Raw genomic sequence first — 18449 nt, forward strand, 5'->3', positions numbered from 1 at the left:
TGAACAGTGTCAGATAAAAAAAAGGACACATGCGCACGCACACGTTTACGAATTAGTAAATCCACAATAGCAAGGTCCCCCCCACCCTTCTCGAATGTAGACTTATTCAATCACTTTACAAAAATATCGGTCACTTAAAAAAAGTTCCCAAAACATCCCCTGCTCTACACGTTTTCTGTTTGAAGGTATTGTTGACAAATGTGCAGTCTTTGTTTTATTGTATGTGCATTATATGTGCTCGTGCACCACCCGCAATGCAGCATGACCAAAATCGTTTGTTTAAATTTTTCAAATCAGCGTACATCGATCTTAAACTCGGCGTAACCATGCGGTACCTCGTCTTTACTGGCAGAGTCAATCTCAGCCGCCAGCGACTGAAACTTGGGTGTAGCCAGGCAGAGGTTTTTGGCTTCTTGAATGCTCAAGCTGATTATCTGGGCATTGAGATCCTCATTCTGCTCCTTGAGCCTTTGAACGTCCTGCAAAACAAGTGTAGTGCGCACGACGTAAGCACATTGATATCTGTGCCAAGGTCTGATGATGAGTCCGATGGTTTCGTATGTATAGGCTGCTTTGAGGCATGCGCACATGAGCAGTAGGGTAACACAGGAGTGGGGAAGTTGACAATTATTTTATGTACAAACAAGTCACAGGCTTCTGATACGTGCATTACTTACTCACGTTACTGACACAAGAAACAACAGCAAAATGCTAGACCTTAATTTGAAGACCCTGCTCTTACAAACGTATGATAGAGGGCAGAGCAAGGGCAAAGTAGTTGTCATGCCGTGCTATGAATCTGGCAACCCCGAGTCCAATTCCTGGCCAAGGCTGTACCGTCAGTGGTGGGCGACATCCGAAGCAATCCTAGTTCACCCCACTGGGTGCCACTTTTATGAGATGTTAACTCCCTCGCCTGGCATGCAGGAGTTCGTGGGTTCGATGCAAACCCTGATGCCTGTATATTTGGAGTTTGCATGTTCTTCCCGTGGTTCGTGTATTTTTTTTCTCCGGGTGCTCCGGTTTTTCCTACCAGATTTAGAATCAACATATGTTTAAAAGTATTTGGCTGCTATACATTTCCACGCGATAATACGCCACTTAGTTGAGCTATCATTTGTGGCCAGATGAAGTATGAAAAAGAGCCAGCTATATACCTCAGTTGGCTTCACCAGCTAAAATAAAAAATAGTAATAGAACTAGTGTCACCCAGTACGGTCAAAATTACGGTAATAAACAACCCCCCATGGGCGGCACAACATGGGCAGAGCCCTCATCCAGCAGTGACTGTAAGTGTTTGCGACTGTAAAACTCGTATCATTCATATAACAGAACCAGTACATTTATATTGGTGGCAATAATATGTCGCGATAAAGTACAAAGTGTAGATATGGATACCTTCTCCCCCATCACGACTTGCTAACTTCTCATAGGGTTAGCACATTTTTTTCCGCCATGCTATTTATTATTAAAATAATTATTGAGATTTTGGTAAAGAATTGGGATGGGTTGAATTAGTTGCAAAGCTTTTCAAATAGTTTTCGTGTGGTCATTGGTGAGAAGGCTGAGACCACGATGATTGTCAACGTTAGAGGGTGATTTTTTTTTTTATCTATCTCCTGCAGGAACCTGGGGCCAGTAGCATAACATTCTTCGGTTATATTCTTTGAGTCCACACGGACTCAACGTTCCAAACAAAGGAATAATATTTCCTTAAGATATGTTACGTAACGGACCACTGGTGTCTTGATAGAGGGAGGAGTTCAATCATGAAACGCACGGGGGCACATGTGGACAAATTGACATGACAGTTGCATGCATGTGCTAAATAAATCCGAATTGCATTGTTAGACAAAGCAGTGGTGGAAGGAGAATGTGATTTACACGCAAGATAGGTGGAGTGGATGGAAAGAGCAACTGGGTCTGGGCCACCCCGAGGTCGACTCAGCCTTAAAATTAGTATGTGGTGTGATGTGTAAACATCACCACTGGGGAGACAAAGGCAGTCAGGCGTCGAGCTGGCCACCCACCCCATTGTGTACCGTGCCGGCCTTCACAGGTGCGACTTCGCTAACAAGCACTTGTCCCAACAGTCTGTGCCGGCTATACAGGAGATCTTTGTCTTTGTGTGCGTGCGTGCGCGTAACCGCCGCGCACCTGGCGCAGGCGTCGTGCCTCCTGCTCCATGTCGCTGCTGATGGTGCTGACGCTGGGTGTGCGGCGGCGCCCCCCGCGGTCTGCGTCCAGCTTGTATACCTGCAGCACCTCCAGCTCGCGACGGAGACCCTCGATCATCTGCTCCGACGAGCGGGCAGCAACAACAGCGGCAACAACGATGACGACGACGCCGTGCAACGCGGCGAACGTTGCGGCATCCAAGCGCGTGACGGGAGGGGGACCCCGGTCACGGTTGAGAAATCTAAACTAACACGGGGTTTAAACTTGTCATGTGCCACACAGTGGTCCGCTCGCTTCTTGAAGACTCGGAAGGTGCGAGGGGACCACAGATGAGCGAGAAAGCAGCTACGCGGTGAGCCGGTACCAACAATCAGCGATCATGATTATAACATAACTGGTGTAGCGGTCAGCGAGCTGCGCTACGAACCCATAGTCCCGAGTAGCGATTCTCAATCATGGCCAACACCAGTGACGATTATCTGAACCAGTCCAAGGTCTCCCCTAGGTCGACTCGGCCTTAAATGAATACCTGGCATGATGTGGGGAGACACAGGCGGCCGGGGCATGGTGCTGACCACCCATCCCTCGTGTGCCACAGTGCCGGCGTTCATAGGCGCTCCTCGCTAACGGCACTTGCCCCAACAGTCTGTTACAGGTTATACTGGGGATCTTTGTTTGCATTATTATTATCATCAGTACTACCACTACGAGCCATACCTCCTGTGTGGTGTCTCGCTCGACGTTGTGTTCCTGCTGGGTTCGGTGAAGCCGGTCTGCCAGCTCCTTGCTGTGGCGAGCCTCCTCGCGCAGTCGCATGCTGCCATCATCCAGGCCCTCAGTCAGCTCCCGGTTCGTCTGAAGAGGAGAAAAAAAGGAAAAAATAAAATGCGAGAGCGGCTCTCTTAGGGGCGGCGACCAAACCCGGCTCAGCACGCCTCCCGGGGTTCTCGATGGAACGCAGCGGCCGATTCGCGAAATGTGTGCGTGCGCGCGTTTATTAATTGTCCTCGTTATTAAACTTGTGTCGCCAGACATTAAAGCTCTGCCTTATAACAGGGAAATGTACTCAGCCGGCTGATGTTTTTATAACCACTCTCTTCCCCTACCACTGCACTAAGTGGCCAAAATAGATAAAAGTTTCCCCCCCCCACTGCCAATGCAAGACCAACACTTTTTTGATGAATTTGTTGTGCAACAGCTAAGTTGCATGGCCTGAAGACACACCAATATTACTACTGACAATAGATACAGCAGCTCTTTTTACAAGTGCAATCGATCGATGGGTTGAGTGAATCTGGCCGGTTAAGCTTGTGGCTACATTTCGTATCTGCCTGCCGCTTGTCCGCAAACAAAAGTTAAGAGCCACATGAATATTAGAAAGCTTGGCCGATGAACGCAACTAAAATCACGCAGATAAAACAATCTTATCTGTGCCTCAATGATGATTTGTTCAGTTAAACTAATACGAGGCCTGAAACTAATCTGTTATTATTGTCGAGGTCCAAGCCAATCACTCTCAGTGTTAATGTAAACAATTACACCTGCAAATCTGTAGTTTTCTGGGATAAAATATTAACGATTACAAATAGAATCCATTGCATTCCAATAAGCTAATGAGTAGCTTTGACTGTTTTGTGTAATCTAGCGTTGAAAAAAAATCTATGGCCATTTTATAAAAAAAAAATTACTCTTTGAAAAACTAATCAGCAGTCAACAAACAAAACGTACACTTTGCAGCCTTGGTTATCCAACCGTTATTATTTTCTTGACAAAAAAGCCACCCTCCAATAAAAACCACGAGGTTGGCACTGCCATGACGAGGGCACGCGGTCCAACGAGCGCATAAACCTTACGTCAACAGATCCGCAACACCCACCACCATCCCAAGCTCACCCACCACCACCACGCCGCCGCCGCCGGCAAGCAGATGCGTGAATGAAAGAGGCTTTAAAACAGTGCAGCGTAATTGAACGCAAGCCGAGAGAGGTCCGGGGGCAAGCCTTACAAAAAGGGGCCAACGGTGTGGAGTGGCTGGCACACTTGATCTAATGATTGATGGCATCCCATGCAAATTCACGTTAAATCGTTTGACTTCTCGTGGCCTCCCTGGAAGCCGCAAGAATATGGATTGGCTTTCATTAACCTTCCAGGCTTCTTCCAGTCTCAGCACACACACACACAATCGATGCTGCGTGGAGGGTGTGGAGGGTGTGGTGGGTTGGGGTGTGGGGGTTTTATAAAAAAAAAAGTAGGGCGGTCCAGGAGAATATTAATAGAGCTATTAAATTAGTGCCGGCGCTTGGCAATAAGAAGTGGGCTGTGAGAAAGCTGATGCTCAGCGTGCGAGGTTCCGCAAAACGGACGAGCCGCGGGGCCAAGCAGGGAAAGTTTGGTTGCCGGGCTTGCAGCAAGAGGCTGTGTGGGGGGGAAGAGGAAATACGGGGGGGGGGGGTGGGGGCTGCTGATGAAATCCGAGACGAAGTTACAGCCGGTCTAGCCTATAGTGCCAGTGGATTGTAGTCAAGAGAGCGCAATGGGGTGGGGGGGTGGCAAGAGCAGCTGTAGGAATAACAATCCAACACACGCATGGGCTAAGAATAATTTCGGCTCTTACAAGATTCTAAATATCAACCGTGCACATGTATTAATATACCTCGGACAACCCGCATTGGCCAGACTGGCGAGATCAAGTCAAACGACTGCCATGACTGACTCGGTGTGGCGAGGCCCACTTCGGCAGTGCTTTTTAAAAAGTCCTGCACATTATTATATACTACAGTAAAACCTTGGATTGTGAGTAACTTGGTCTGCGAGTGTTTTGCAAGACGAGCAACATTTTTAAAGTAAATATTAATTTGATAAACGAACGAGGTCTTGCAATACGAGTACTGTAGTACGTACAGTATACGCTTTGTCTGCCGAGCGTCACGTGATCACAACTGAGCCGATGGTTCTTCTCTCTCTCTCGCTACGGGATTGTGGGTAATCATCTCCCATGCTCGGTCTCAGTCGGCATGCCTCACTCGTATAGTCAACATCCGTGCGAGCGTATACCGTTTATTATAGTGTTGTGACCAAGTGTGTGTGCGTAAAGCATTTTTTTATTTTGTGTCCAAGTGTAGTGACTGTTCTTTAGTAACTGTACTGCAAGTGAAAGTCATCCTACACAACAACCCTCCTCTCCTCTCTCTCGTCTCCCTCACACCAGCCACGATTAAATTTAATTAATAAATTTGATTACTTTATATTAAATTTAAATAATAAAAATATAAAAAGGTATTTTGTATTAAACATTTTTATATGAATACAGTATTTTTGCGTTGTGGAACAAATCATCTGAGTTTCCATGATTTCTTATGGGGAAATTCGCTTTGATATACAAGTGCTTTGGATTACGAACACGTTTTCGGAACGAATTATGCTCGCAATCCAAGGTTTTACTGCATATAGATGTATGTATGTTGAAGTTTTTCGCACCGTACGTAGCCAACCATGCTAATCGTACGTGCGGGTTGAAGATGTGGTGCAGTCGTGAGCTCACTACCCTGTGAACCCCGTTACCCGGGTTCAATATCCGACCACGGCTAACATCGGTTAAAAGTGATATTTGAACCAATTCTGAGACAGCATGGTGAAGAATCAACCAGCGGGGAGTAGATTGCCAAAGGGCTGCACATTAATGTTTATATAAAAAAAAAGCAGAATTGATACCTAATTATAGGCAAATGTGTATAAACAGTTTGAGCTCACTTCTAACCCAATACATTCAAATAAAAAAGTGTATATAAGTATTTCAATGAATTATATATTTTATGTTGGAATAAGTGAAACCGTGCGTCGTACGAGGCATAAACGTGAAAATGGAGATAACAAAAAACCACAGGTCAATTAACAATAAATTAGCGTATAAAACGAATCAATTTTCACAAAGCAAGCACTACAAAACAGTACTCTCATCAAACTAATTAAAAGCAAGGGTGACAGGGCAAAAACAAAAGGGTGGGACAAAAGGAAACGCATCTCTAGCCTACAATTACCACTTACATCTCCAAATTGTAGGGACAAGCGTTATATTACTGCGTATTAAATTACGTTGTGCTTAAACAGATTGCATGGAACAAGATTACTGAGGTCAGAGCATCTGATTACCAGGTGGCCACCAGGTGGCGTGATTGACCACCAGGTGGCAGATTGACCAGCAGATGGCGCGATTGACCACCAGGTGGTATCATTTACTAAATAACCACCAGGTGGCGCCCTAGACCACCAGGTAGTGCGATTGACCACCAGCAATGGCGGAACCAGGATTTTCAGGTCGGTGAGGGCAAACCCTCGAGCAATGAAAAATGATAGGAATTGTTTGTAAGTAAGGACTTGTCCCTTGCTTTTTATTCGATGCGTGTGCGGCGATGACGCAGCCATCGATCGAGGGTCGAATTCGAACCGCGTTGTGTGATCGGCATCGCGCTCGCTGAAGGCGTTGATGCCTTCAGGAAAGTCGTGGACTGTATACGCAACTGCGCACAATTCTGCGAGTCACTTATAACTGCTTTGCCGTTACTTATTGCCAATTATGGACTCAGACTATTGTCTTATCATCTCATAGAGTCCCTGGCACGTAATAATATGTTACACAGTGGCAGTGGGGGTCGCAAAATGCCTATTTATTACTAATAAACCCAAATGATCCGATCTAAATTAGGGATTTCGATCGGATCATTGGGGGGGGGGCACGTGCCACCCGACCCCCCCACTGGCTCTGCCAGTGACCACCAGGAATCACGCATGTCTGATCGGATCATTTAAAATACATGGAAATTGTACGCAAATGCTTCTTAAGTTACATTTGTTTTGATTGGCTGACTGTAGCCGGACGGGGGAAATATATGAAACAATACAAACAAGACGGTAAAAATCACAATAAAAAATGGATCCTGGAATTGAAACCACGACTACTTTGACGACTGATTGGATAGCTGGGGGAGGGTGCGGAACATCAGGTGACTTCAATCAGATGCATTTAACTGAAACAGCCCTTCCGGAGAACGTCCGGCACTCGGCACTTACGGTCTCCAGCTTCTGTGTTTGGGCCTTCAGGTAAACGACGGCTGCTTTTATCTCCTTATTCTCTTCTTCCAGCTGCTGCAACCTGCAGTGGGGCAAATTGGCGACAAAGACGACATCCGTGACGGAGCTCTGCTAAACGAACGCATACGTCTACACGCCGCTTCCAAGATGACACACGAACTTTACATCGGACACTATTTCATTCATCGATGTCAATTTAACTCTTCTTCTTCCTACATTACAAAGTTATAATTATATTGATAGGTTCTTGGGGACTAATGCTTTTATGTAGTTGGGCAGCTGTGTGGCCAGACTAGATGGTTCATCCACCACGGTTGGGTTGCATCATCGCACGCTCGAGTGGTTCGGCTCTACAATTTGAAGTTTGTCCTTCCTCCCCACACCACCGATTAGCACGGTCGGCTACGTACGGTGAGAAATAAGTTCAACATACATACAGTATATACAAGTGGCTGGTTATAATGGTTCAAGTGGTGTGGTTGAATTTCTCTATGGCCGAGTAGCAGCTGTGCCCGAGGTGGGGGTTTGCTGCAGGACTTGGCAAATACAGCTAACGTGGTTTAGAAGCGGCCATGTCATGTTGGCGTGGCCACGCGGGGGTTAGGGCCTGTTAAGGAAATCACGTGATGTTCCTTTGAACTATCGATTTGTGACGTTGCTTTGAACTGTTAATTTGTTCTTTGAAAAAAAAATTGTCCGGTGTTATTTAGTGGCTGTTTGAATCGTTGTTTGAATTCAAATTGTTCCCCTGCTATTATTTGAAAAGGGGATATGTTAAAGGAAGTTGCGTGACATGTGCATTACATCATTGCTTTACAGCAGCAGTTGGCCGACTGGCGTCTGCCGAGCCGCATGCAGCTCTTCAATCCAACACATACGGCTCTATCGAAGGAGCATAACTTTAGAAAATACTATTACAGGAGTAGAAGAGAATAATTAATGTATTCCGTGCTGTGCCGAAAACTGTCAAAATATACACACACCATTACATATACCCTTGACTCTTTGCAGAAATCACGGCCACCTTTGGCTCTTGGTGTGTGCATTACAGCATGACATCATTGTACTGCGTGACATCATTGTCTCTGTACATGGCTGCTGATCTCAAGACATGAGTCTGCTGATCAAGACACGACGAGTCAGCTAACGTTATTCTTTGAATCGAGAACATGGCCGAGCGTTGGCAGCAGCGGCGGCGGCGGTACTTGCCTGGTGGTGAGCGCCTCCGTCTGCTCGCCCTTGTCACGCTCGAGACGCGCCAGCGCGTCGCGATGGCGCCGCGCGTCCTCCCGTGCGCTCTGCTCAGAGCGTGACTCCTCGTCGCGCAGGCGCTCCTCCAGCTCGTGCACCCTGGGGGGTGGGGTCACGTCATGCGTGTGAGCGTCAAAAGGGTTACGTCGGAGGACGCGCGACTGCCAACCACCCGTGAGCAAAGAATCATCGGTGGCACACACAGCTCAAGGGACCATGGAAGAAATCCCGGCTGGTGATTGACCGCGACATCTGGAAGCCTCAGATCAGTAATGTAGTACGTATTTCTGTTGAACTTCTTTCGCACCGTGCACAGCCAAACGTGCTAATATTGGCTTTCGCGGACAATATTACAATAGATTTTTTGGGGTCAGATCACTGCCAATTAATACATTTGTCACGTGAACAAACATGCCAACTTATTACTGCTTCACCAGCAGCACCTCTCCAACACACCGGTGTGCTGAACTGGTAACTAAATTGGCACGTTTTGTTTATGTTACAAACCTTACTAATTGGCCATGTCGGGTGGTATATGATCGAACCCAAAAATGGCCGAAGCTGCCTGTAATTACCGGAGGGTGAGCTGCTTGTTCTCCTGCCGGAGCTTCGTGTGCAGGTCCCCACTCTCGGTGGAGTCGTTCTCCATCTCGCACACCTTTCGCTCCAGAGCATTCAGCTGCTCACAAAGGGACGGCGACACGCGGCCGCCAACGACGAGAGGAGACGCAGTTCGTTTAGCAAAAACCACTTGTTTAGCAAAAAAGTGCAATCAAACAGTACGTCAGTTTAACGCGTTGTAATCACCAGCGAAAGGTCGTACTCAAATTGTAAATGTTGTGGGTTTATGCTCCCAAACATACCAATGTGCTGAAGTAGCAACTAACTGGCATTTTGATTATGTGACAAACCATACTAATTGGCTGTATCGGGTTTATGACACATTCATATTAACGCGATCTAACCCAAAACACATTTATTACAGACAGTAGGTGTTCTTTTACAAGCACAGCAAGCTTGTTATCATTTTAAGTTGTGTACCCCAACACTTGAAAACACCTTAAATACCTGTTGAAAGTGATTTTTTTATACATTACATTTTGGCTATTTCTTTTGTATCTAGTTCGAGCTAATATGTACCACTTGGCATGATTATCTGTAGACAAACCGTGCCCTTGGGTTAGATTGTGTAGCCTGAGCCGTGGTATATTACGGTTGACCCTGGATCCACCACTGACCACCTCCTGAAACCCATTGCGAGTGAGATTTCAAACCTCGTGCTGACAGCAATCTCCTAGCTGCAGCGAAATATCTTGAAATTGTATCACTCTGTCAACAAAGAGTCTGGGAAGCCCCAGCTTTGTTGTCAAAAGTGTATTCAGGTTTCCAGCTTGCCAAACCCGTATTCACCTAAAACTTGTTAGGCTTGTTTTGAAACTACTGCACACATGCGCTGCTCAGAGCAGTTTGTATGGAAATATATTGGTGGAAGTGGATAGCTTGTGAAATAAAGCAACAGGTTTAATTTGCGGTTCTCAATGACGTTTTGAATTAACATGGCCGGCATGCGAGCTTCAAGGCCCGCAACAATTTTTATGGACATATGTTGACCTTTCGCGCCATACGTGTCATCGGAGGCACGAGGGAAAGACAACAAACCAAACACAAAAAGCGGTTCCAAATGAGTGAATTAATCACAAACATTTGCAGGAAAACGTGGGAGGCCCTCACTTTGTCTGCAATGTCGTTCTCGGCAGGATCTCTGGACTCCACCTCCAGGTTTTCCGTACTGCCGTTGGTGCTGCTCAGGTTGCTGGTTTGCAGCAGGTGCCTGGTGTGGCGTGCCGGGTGAGAACAACGCACCTCAATGGCACCAGCATCGTGAACGTTACTGCGTTCAAAGCGTAAGACACGTCCCATGACCTTTGACTCGGGAAAACCCGATCACGTGCCGTTTTCTCAGCGTACCCTAGGGCTGGTGGACTTTATTCACTGCGTGTGACACTAGTTTTATTTATTTATTTACGACGTTCACAATGACACACATGTACATGCTAGTAAAGACAGTTGAGTAATTGCGGGGCCCAATTGTTTTGATAATAAAAGTAAAGTCCAAGCGTTGACATTGTCAACTGTAAGGAATTATACTGCACTGAGGTTGGAAACTGCGGAAGCAAACACCAAGTCAACACCATGGGCGGTGGGATGTAATCAGGAATTGGGTGTTTTTTAAATGTTTTTGTACCACTACATAAATAAGATTTTATCTAGGTCTGTAAAACCCTTCTTCACCAACACTGATGACGACACTTTTTAACATCTCTCTTCACAATTTGAAACAAAAAAAATCTTCCATCAATAACACTATGTGGCCTTACAAAAAAAGTAGATAATCGACAATGTTTCTTCACAGCACATAGAAGAGACCAGCCGAGTCTTGAAAAGCCATTTGCTTACCTGGCATAGGCTTTCGACGAGATTCTCCTGTTGGGACTGAAAAACAAAACAGGAAACACGTAAATTTACAACGCAGGTGTCCTCTAGCGCGTGGTGAAGGGTTTTATTTTGGGGCAAAACTGACAGTAAGGAACAAAACCACAAATGACTACCGCTTGCTGCACACGCACACACACAAGTCCAGAGACCATAAAAAGCGAACCTACGATACTTAGACCAAGGTCAGTGATAGACGGCAGGTGGCAGGGAGCTGATAAGGAAGCGGACGGACCCCATTGTTCATTCTTCAACTACCAGTTTGGCAATTGTGAACAATTGGGCCGGTAAACCAACATTTGCCGAATAAGAGAGTCTCACATTCTCTGACCAGACAAAAACCAGCACACGTCATAAGGTGTCAGTTTATCGGCTGATTGTTGCCCTCGGGCAGCGCCAAACTGTCTCCAGAGAGATCCGCGAGGGCACATCCACATAACGCCACCCCGAGGCACAAGGCAGCATGAGGCAATGGTGGCTACACTGTACCGATGATTCCTAACGAGGGTGAAGACCGCACACATTCGTCGCATGAGCATCCTGCCACCGATGTCTAAAATAAACATCGACTCTTCCGAGTTGTGGCTCTAAAACCAAGGAACGCGTGCATGCATTGCATGCAAAGGACCCGGGGGTCATGAATTAACGTGCAATGCATAATGGGAAAACAGATGAAATGGTCAAAACTGTGGCTTTTTCTCTCCCGAGAAATGGCCTTTTGATTGTAATATTATCATCATCATTATTACTCTTAGCCAGACTGGTGCTACCAGTGTGGGTGGGTGGCAGACCTGTTGACTTCCAGCTTGCGCAGTCGAGTGTCCAGGCTGTTCAGCTGATCCATCTTGCGCGCACAGCTCAGGCAGTAGTTATGGAGCGCTTCCTGGGTCAGCAGATGGGGATATTTCTTTGGAGTGTTGTTTGCGCTGTAGGGGGGGGGGGGGGCAAAGGTAAATGTTGGTTCCCACGGTGGTGAGATGTTAACTACCTCACCTGGTATGCAGGAGGTCGTGGGTTGGATCCTGACCCCGACACCTGTATATTTGGAGTTTCCATGTTATATCCGTGGTCGTGTGGATTATTTTCCAGGTCCTCTGGTTTTTCCCTCCACATTTATAATGAACTTGCATTCATTATTAATTTGTCTGCTATAAAATGTCCACGTGATGATATGCCCCTTTGTTGAGCTATCATTTGTGGCCAGGTCGCTTCTGAAAAAGAGTGGGCCTTACCGGGTAAAAATAGTTGAGTTTAAGTTAAATAATTTGTCGAAAGCCGAGGTTGGCGCAGTGTTAGCACTCGCACCTCACAGCATGGCTTGGTTAGATTCCCGACTAGGGTTGTTTTTATGTTCTCCCTCCTGTTCTGCACGGGTTTCGTCAGAGCTCTCTGGTTTACCTCGAACACCCCAATTGGGACAAACATTCTGAAAAAATACCGGAGATTTTACTCAATTGAGATGACATGTCGGAACATCGCCCCCCCCCACCACCCTACTAAACAAAAAACATGTCAGGACCCTACTCGGGAAGAGTCGACACTCTGCAAGGCTTTCCTGGGTAAACTAGCGTAGGAGTAAGAGTAACAAACAATAAATAAAACCATGTACTATCACCAATGGTTCACTGCACAAAGTAGAAGCCTTATCAGCAGCATATCACAAGTGCAATGGTTAAACGTTCGCGTGCGTGCGAGTGCATAAACTGGATGCCCGTTGCCCGTGACATTTTGGAAAAAAAGGACTTCTGCAGAAGAAAATTATCAGATGCTTATTCAACCAAACTGGGAAACCGAATGCATTACGATAATGTTTTTTTTACGGCTCATACAAAATGTACTTAATTTCGAAGATTAATTTAAATGCGCTTTAAACACGCTAAAACACGACTTGCTTCGACGAAAATAGTTTTTTTTTGCTAAATTTCACAAGCAGCAGGGCATCGTCCAGTTGACAACACTCACACACCACACAAACCATTTAACCATTGTGCACAATGCTTTTGTGGGGTAATGCTTGATGTATCCAGAGGTAGATTATTGCGTTGGTTTCCACTAGCGGATTTGTTCACAATTCTTAGTTAAGATTCATTGAGTTTGAAGACGTTTATTCTTACTGCATACTGTACATCTTTAAACTTTCCATTAACATAAATTCAAAAACTGTGCCCGAAACTTTACCCAATTGAAGAATCAGAATTACGATCCTTAAAATTCTAGATTTGAACTTTTCGTGACTGCAATGATCCATACTCTTTGGTTCTTTCGATAAAGTCACGTAGGTGAAAAAAATTTTTTTACTTTACTTTATTTTTCCACTTACGTGACTTTACCGAAAGAACCAAAGGTTATGTATCCTTAAAATGTCCTTCTCCGTTCCTTAGCCACCTCCAGTTCGTCTGTCGAGCATTCCTCCTGTCTCCGTGCCCCCGTCTCCCAGTCCCCCTGCCTCACAGTCGCCTTGTCCCTCAGTGCCCCCTTCTTCCTGCCCCATCTCCCAGTCCCCATCACCTTTCCCAGCTCCCCCCGTCCCTCATTGCCCGACCTCCCTCCCCACCCCACTTCTCTCGGTCCTACTTTCTCGCCGTCCCACTGTCCCAAGACGGCCCCGTCGTGCGCAAATCCATCTACAGATGGTCGCCATGGCAGCAACCCCGTTCAAATGCGCACCCGTGCCAACGTGGGTGGCGCGGAGGCCGCTCCATCAGGGACGCCCTCGAGGGCACGGAGAGAGCGACAGTCGGGCGGGCGGGAGGGAGCGACGAGCCGAGAGACTAGCGCCGAGACGACAGGGCGAGATGGGGCCACGTGGACACAGCAGGGACAAAATATTGAAGAAGAGGAGCGGCAAGAGCGGAGCGAGGAAGCAGGCGAACGTTTCTCCCATTGTGCAGCATGGACCCGGGGTCATGAAATTATCAATGGCAACACTGTGGGCGTGTCACAGTGCGGTCTCTTTCCGTGTGCAAGTCGGGGGGGAGGACGAACCCCGGTCGTGTCTCTATTTAATCTGCTCTTTGTTTAGTGCGGAGGAACGCACCACTCTTTGACAATGCACGCAATATTGTGAGTTGTTCTAAAATCGTTTAATTGTTGTTGGCAAGTGCATTTGGTACGACGCTTTGATAAAGTAAATCGTCTTGTGATTTATGCGCAGACTTGCACTTCAACATCTGCTAAGTGTTCATTTTGATCAGTAAACCATAACATGAATTTAGCTTTAGAAAGCATGTAGTCATATATGTTATTGTTTTTATGTGGCTAAACAGATATATGAATGGTACACGTCAGATTATTTATTTTGATACTAGATTCACCACAACAACGCTTATTATATTGTTGTGTATTTTTTTTATCAACTAATTTAGAAATATGATTCGACCAATTCAGCGAATTTTTATTCTACGAACCTGATTCTTTACACGTCTCATACATTCACGTCAAGTCTCAGAACTAGGAGTTCTTGTGAAAGAAATGAATGAAAAACAGAAAACACTTAAACAAAAATCTTCTTGTAAACAAACAACATGTGCTTATAATTAGCACTTGGAAAAACAGAGCATTCTACCTTAGCAGATCAACTCCGCAAAAAAGATTAGGCTCAACAATGTAAACGAAAACTGCGAGCCAGCGTATGATTTACATATGAATGTCCCTTTTCTCCTATTCTTAACAAGACGTCCATGCTCTGTAACAGTCTTTCTCCCCCACATCAAGGCTAGATTACAGGATTCCAAGCTCTAGCCCAACCAATCGAATAATTAACGCCAATTATAAGCGCAAATGCTACTTTGGTAATGATGTAATGGACAAAAAGCGTGAAGGCAATTCGCTAATTGGTCAAGATAATCATTAGAATCCAGGAAAGATCGCTAACATTTGCAATCCCTGCTGATAAAGTTGCAGCCCATTAGGTCAATTTACTCTCCTACTGTTCCACGTGGTGTAAACAGTAGCTCCTCAAACCAATCAAACACAGTGTGATGCTAAGATGGACAAACACATCACGGATAAGGATTAGTTCTTCATTAACGGGTTACCAACAATCCGAAATCATTGCCCTCATCTTTGAAATCGGTAAATTCCCACAAGTGAGAGCAAAAGTAAAACCTTGTTGGCTTCTCATCTTCATTCAAACAAAAATGTGTCTGTGTTTAGCCTAAATGCAACGACAGCTCAATTGCAAACAATGGGCACACATTGCTAAATCCATGCGTCGCAGTTGTTTTGTCCACACACCCATTGTTCTACCACAAGGCAGTGCTCATCAACATCACCACCTCTCACAGTCAGCGATGGAAACTCCAAATGGCTATTTAAATACAGGATGGGACGTGCTATTCTGCATGGTATGTTACAAGCAACATTTACAACGTTATGAATATGAAATGTTGAAGCCCTTAATCCACTGCTGGTGGATGAGGTGCAGGGGAAGAACAACAAACTAAAAATGAAAAAGCAGCTCTAAAAGGAATGAGTTTCCAATGTATATTTAAGTGCATAGCTCCAGTACGCTTCCTAATATCCAAAGGAAGAGCGCTCCAGATGGCCGCAGAAGCACATCTGAAAGCGCGCGATGCCGTATTATGTATTACGTAGCCAACCGTGCGGTGAACCCGTCTTTGTTCGACGGCTATCCAAAAGTCGCCGCTGCCGCGAGGATGCCCGGAGTCTCGTGCGATGATGGTTCATGCTCCCTGACGAGACCGGCAAGGTAACTGCGGTTCTCTTGTGGCGAGAGTTTCGTGCGCGTGCAAATGAGCGCGACCCCTCATCGTGCAATACCTGGACGGCAGCGAGGAAGCGCTGTTCTGCGCGGCTTCCCCCGGCAGCTCGCCGGCGCTCCCCTCCGTCAGGTCGGTCAGGTCGGTCTCGTCGCCCTCGCCGTAATCCTCAAACTCCTCCTCGGCACTCATGAGGGAGAGTGCCGACAGCGTCGACACGTTCGACACCAGCGACAGGTTGTGCTGGTGCGTCCTGCGGGCGGTGCGGATTTTACAATGCATCAGCTGTGGAGCTCGCACCAGTCTCTGTGCGCAAGCGCGGGGGGGCTTCATTAATTGCCCGTGACAAAACAATGTCTGCGTATGGATGTACGTTGAACTTTTTTCGCACCGTACCTAGCCATCTGTGCTAATCGGGAGGTTCGGGGTGGGGGGGGGGGATAACAAACTAAACAAAAAATGCACACCGAACTGTACTTTGGGTAACACTTTCTCTACCTCACAGAGAGAAGGGGCCTAGGTTTGATTCCTGACCGTCTTTGTGGGGGTGTATGTTCCCCCCCCCAGTTCTGCATGGGTTTCCTCCCATAGCTAAAACACCATACAACGTAACAACAGGCATCGGCCAAAGATCAATTTGCTGAAAAATTACCTGAAAATTACTCAATTTGGATTACACATTGGGACATCGCCTCGTAGTGAAAAAAAAACTTGCCAGGAACCTCCTGAAAAAATAGTTTTGAGACTTAGTGAGGTCTTCCTGGGCTAAACAAGCATAATCATTACGCATTATAACGGTCTTCATCAAACTGGTGATGAGGACAATAATCCCCTTGTAGTTAAAACTACTCGGTTATTAACTCATAGACTGCTATGCCCCCAACTTTCTGTCATGAGCGTCCATACTCCCACCAGATGGTCCAATTTGGGTCAATGAGCTTAATGAGCAATGCAAGCCGAATTTTGGAAAATTAGTACAACATCTTGAGATGCAGTTGGGTACAGATATCATGTACATTTTAGCCGCTTTGTAACTGCAATCCACACATTGTCAGTAGGGCCCAAACTCAACCAATAACACAAAATGTGGTGATGCTGCAAGGACAGAAAACAAAAATGAACCTCAGCAAACCTGTCAATGACACTACCCTAAAATGAAAACTATATATAATAGGTTATGTTTCAGGCAATGAGCTATTGCCCGAGATATATATATATTTTTTCTTTTAGGGCAGTGTGATCAACTGATACAAGTGAGCAAAGATGCAGCGCTTTATGGCAAGGATCGAGAAAAAAAATTGGACGCGAGAATCAGGTTAGAATATTCGGTTACAATCTGTGTTGCCGACATGAAATCTGGAGTCGGAGAAAATCCTGCCCAAGCACTTTGTGTTGTTGAATCACCCATTGAAGAGCCACAATTTTCAACACGTTGAATTTCTATCACGCAATTATGAAATACAATACCTGGCTATAATAATGCAAGGTTTGACAGCATCATATAAAAAGAAACACAACACCCATTAAGCCTCACAGTAGATTGTAAGCCTATACAATACATACGGAAGACAGTAACATAGCCAAAAGTAATTCAAGTGGATGATTGCGCAAAGTATATTAAAATTACATTACTGGAGTAATGTACTACAGATTAAAAACAACAAAACAATCTACAAATTAGCAATTACTTTGAGGTGTGCATTTTACAAATTACAAATGTAGTGCAATTACACGTTTAAATGACATGCAATTTAGATAACGTTCATCTGTGCAGTGCGCACCCACCCACTACTTTTGAAATGATGGACCTGTGTTCAGCAAAAAACTGAAATACGTCTATAAAAATGTGTGGTTTCTCCATTCACTGGCAGGAGCCACAGCCGTCACGGGGGTGGGGAATATGGAGGAGAAACATAATGGTCAAATTCTGAGCTCAGTGGCAAATCTCCCACCATCAGTGTGACCGCAACAGGTAAGTCAGTCACAAAGGAGACTAATATTACCCCCCCCTCCCCCCGCAGGGAGTATACGATCTTAAAATACCTGGTTTATTCTTTTTCCATGATAGATACGTGGAAAATGTTCAAAGCCAAATCTGTGGCACGCCACTCTCTACAACAACAGGAAGTCATGCCAGCAAACACAGGAGACACTCCAGCCCAACCACAACAGTGACTGCAACGACAAACAAACGTAGGCCATCGCAACCAATGCAATGGTCCATGTAAGTTTTTGGATTGGGCCACACGGTATGTTTGTGCCAACAACTTTACCACGTCGCATCCTGCCTTCTATCACCCAAGAGACTGCCGCGTTCACAAAGATATTGTTTGCACATTGCCAATGTACCTGGCATATTCTGACCAATTAAAATTCTCCCTCGCCGAAGGCTTACGACTTTTCGAGACCGCATTCCAAATGAACAGGTCATTTAAACTGCTTTTTGAGCATCCAGAGTTTGATCAACACATGGGCACGTGTCAATAATAGCTTTGTGAACGTGATCATACTCTTGTGGCGGTGGTGAAGGATACATAAGGAATTTGCAATGAAACTACCACCACCGTGGCCTCACCCGAAAACCAATAATGATTAAGTGGTACACGAGTTAAAACTGTGGATGCCAAAGCCATCCACGCTCATGTCAGTATTGGAGAGGGGGGGGGGTGCAACGATGCATCGATGAATATCGATTTATCGAGCTCACAACACTGGCAT

The 18449-nt window shown here is 45.8% G+C and overlaps 1 protein-coding gene across 3 annotated transcripts in view; it reads right to left on the reverse strand.

The window, feature by feature from the left end:
- LOC144932754 (rab11 family-interacting protein 4-like) overlaps positions 1–18449 on the reverse strand; it is a 33420-nt gene that overhangs the window by 1655 nt on the left and 13316 nt on the right. For all 3 annotated transcript variants that reach the window (XM_078857170.1, XM_078857168.1, XM_078857167.1), the window contains exons 3-12: positions 15793–15984; positions 11802–11936; positions 10975–11010; positions 10249–10348; positions 9093–9196; positions 8476–8616; positions 7246–7327; positions 2896–3033; positions 2158–2295; positions 336–479 (exon numbers count right to left, since the gene is read on the reverse strand). In XM_078857170.1, the coding sequence (XP_078713296.1) occupies positions 336–479; positions 2158–2295; positions 2896–3033; positions 7246–7327; positions 8476–8616; positions 9093–9196; positions 10249–10348; positions 10975–11010; positions 11802–11936; positions 15793–15984 (1210 nt within the window). The remainder of the gene's footprint in view (positions 1–335; positions 480–2157; positions 2296–2895; positions 3034–7245; positions 7328–8475; positions 8617–9092; positions 9197–10248; positions 10349–10974; positions 11011–11801; positions 11937–15792; positions 15985–18449) is intronic.

The sequence above is a fragment of the Lampetra fluviatilis genome, chromosome 5, assembly GCF_964198595.1.
Source record: "Lampetra fluviatilis chromosome 5, kcLamFluv1.1, whole genome shotgun sequence".
Lineage (NCBI taxonomy): Eukaryota > Metazoa > Chordata > Hyperoartia > Petromyzontiformes > Petromyzontidae > Lampetra > Lampetra fluviatilis.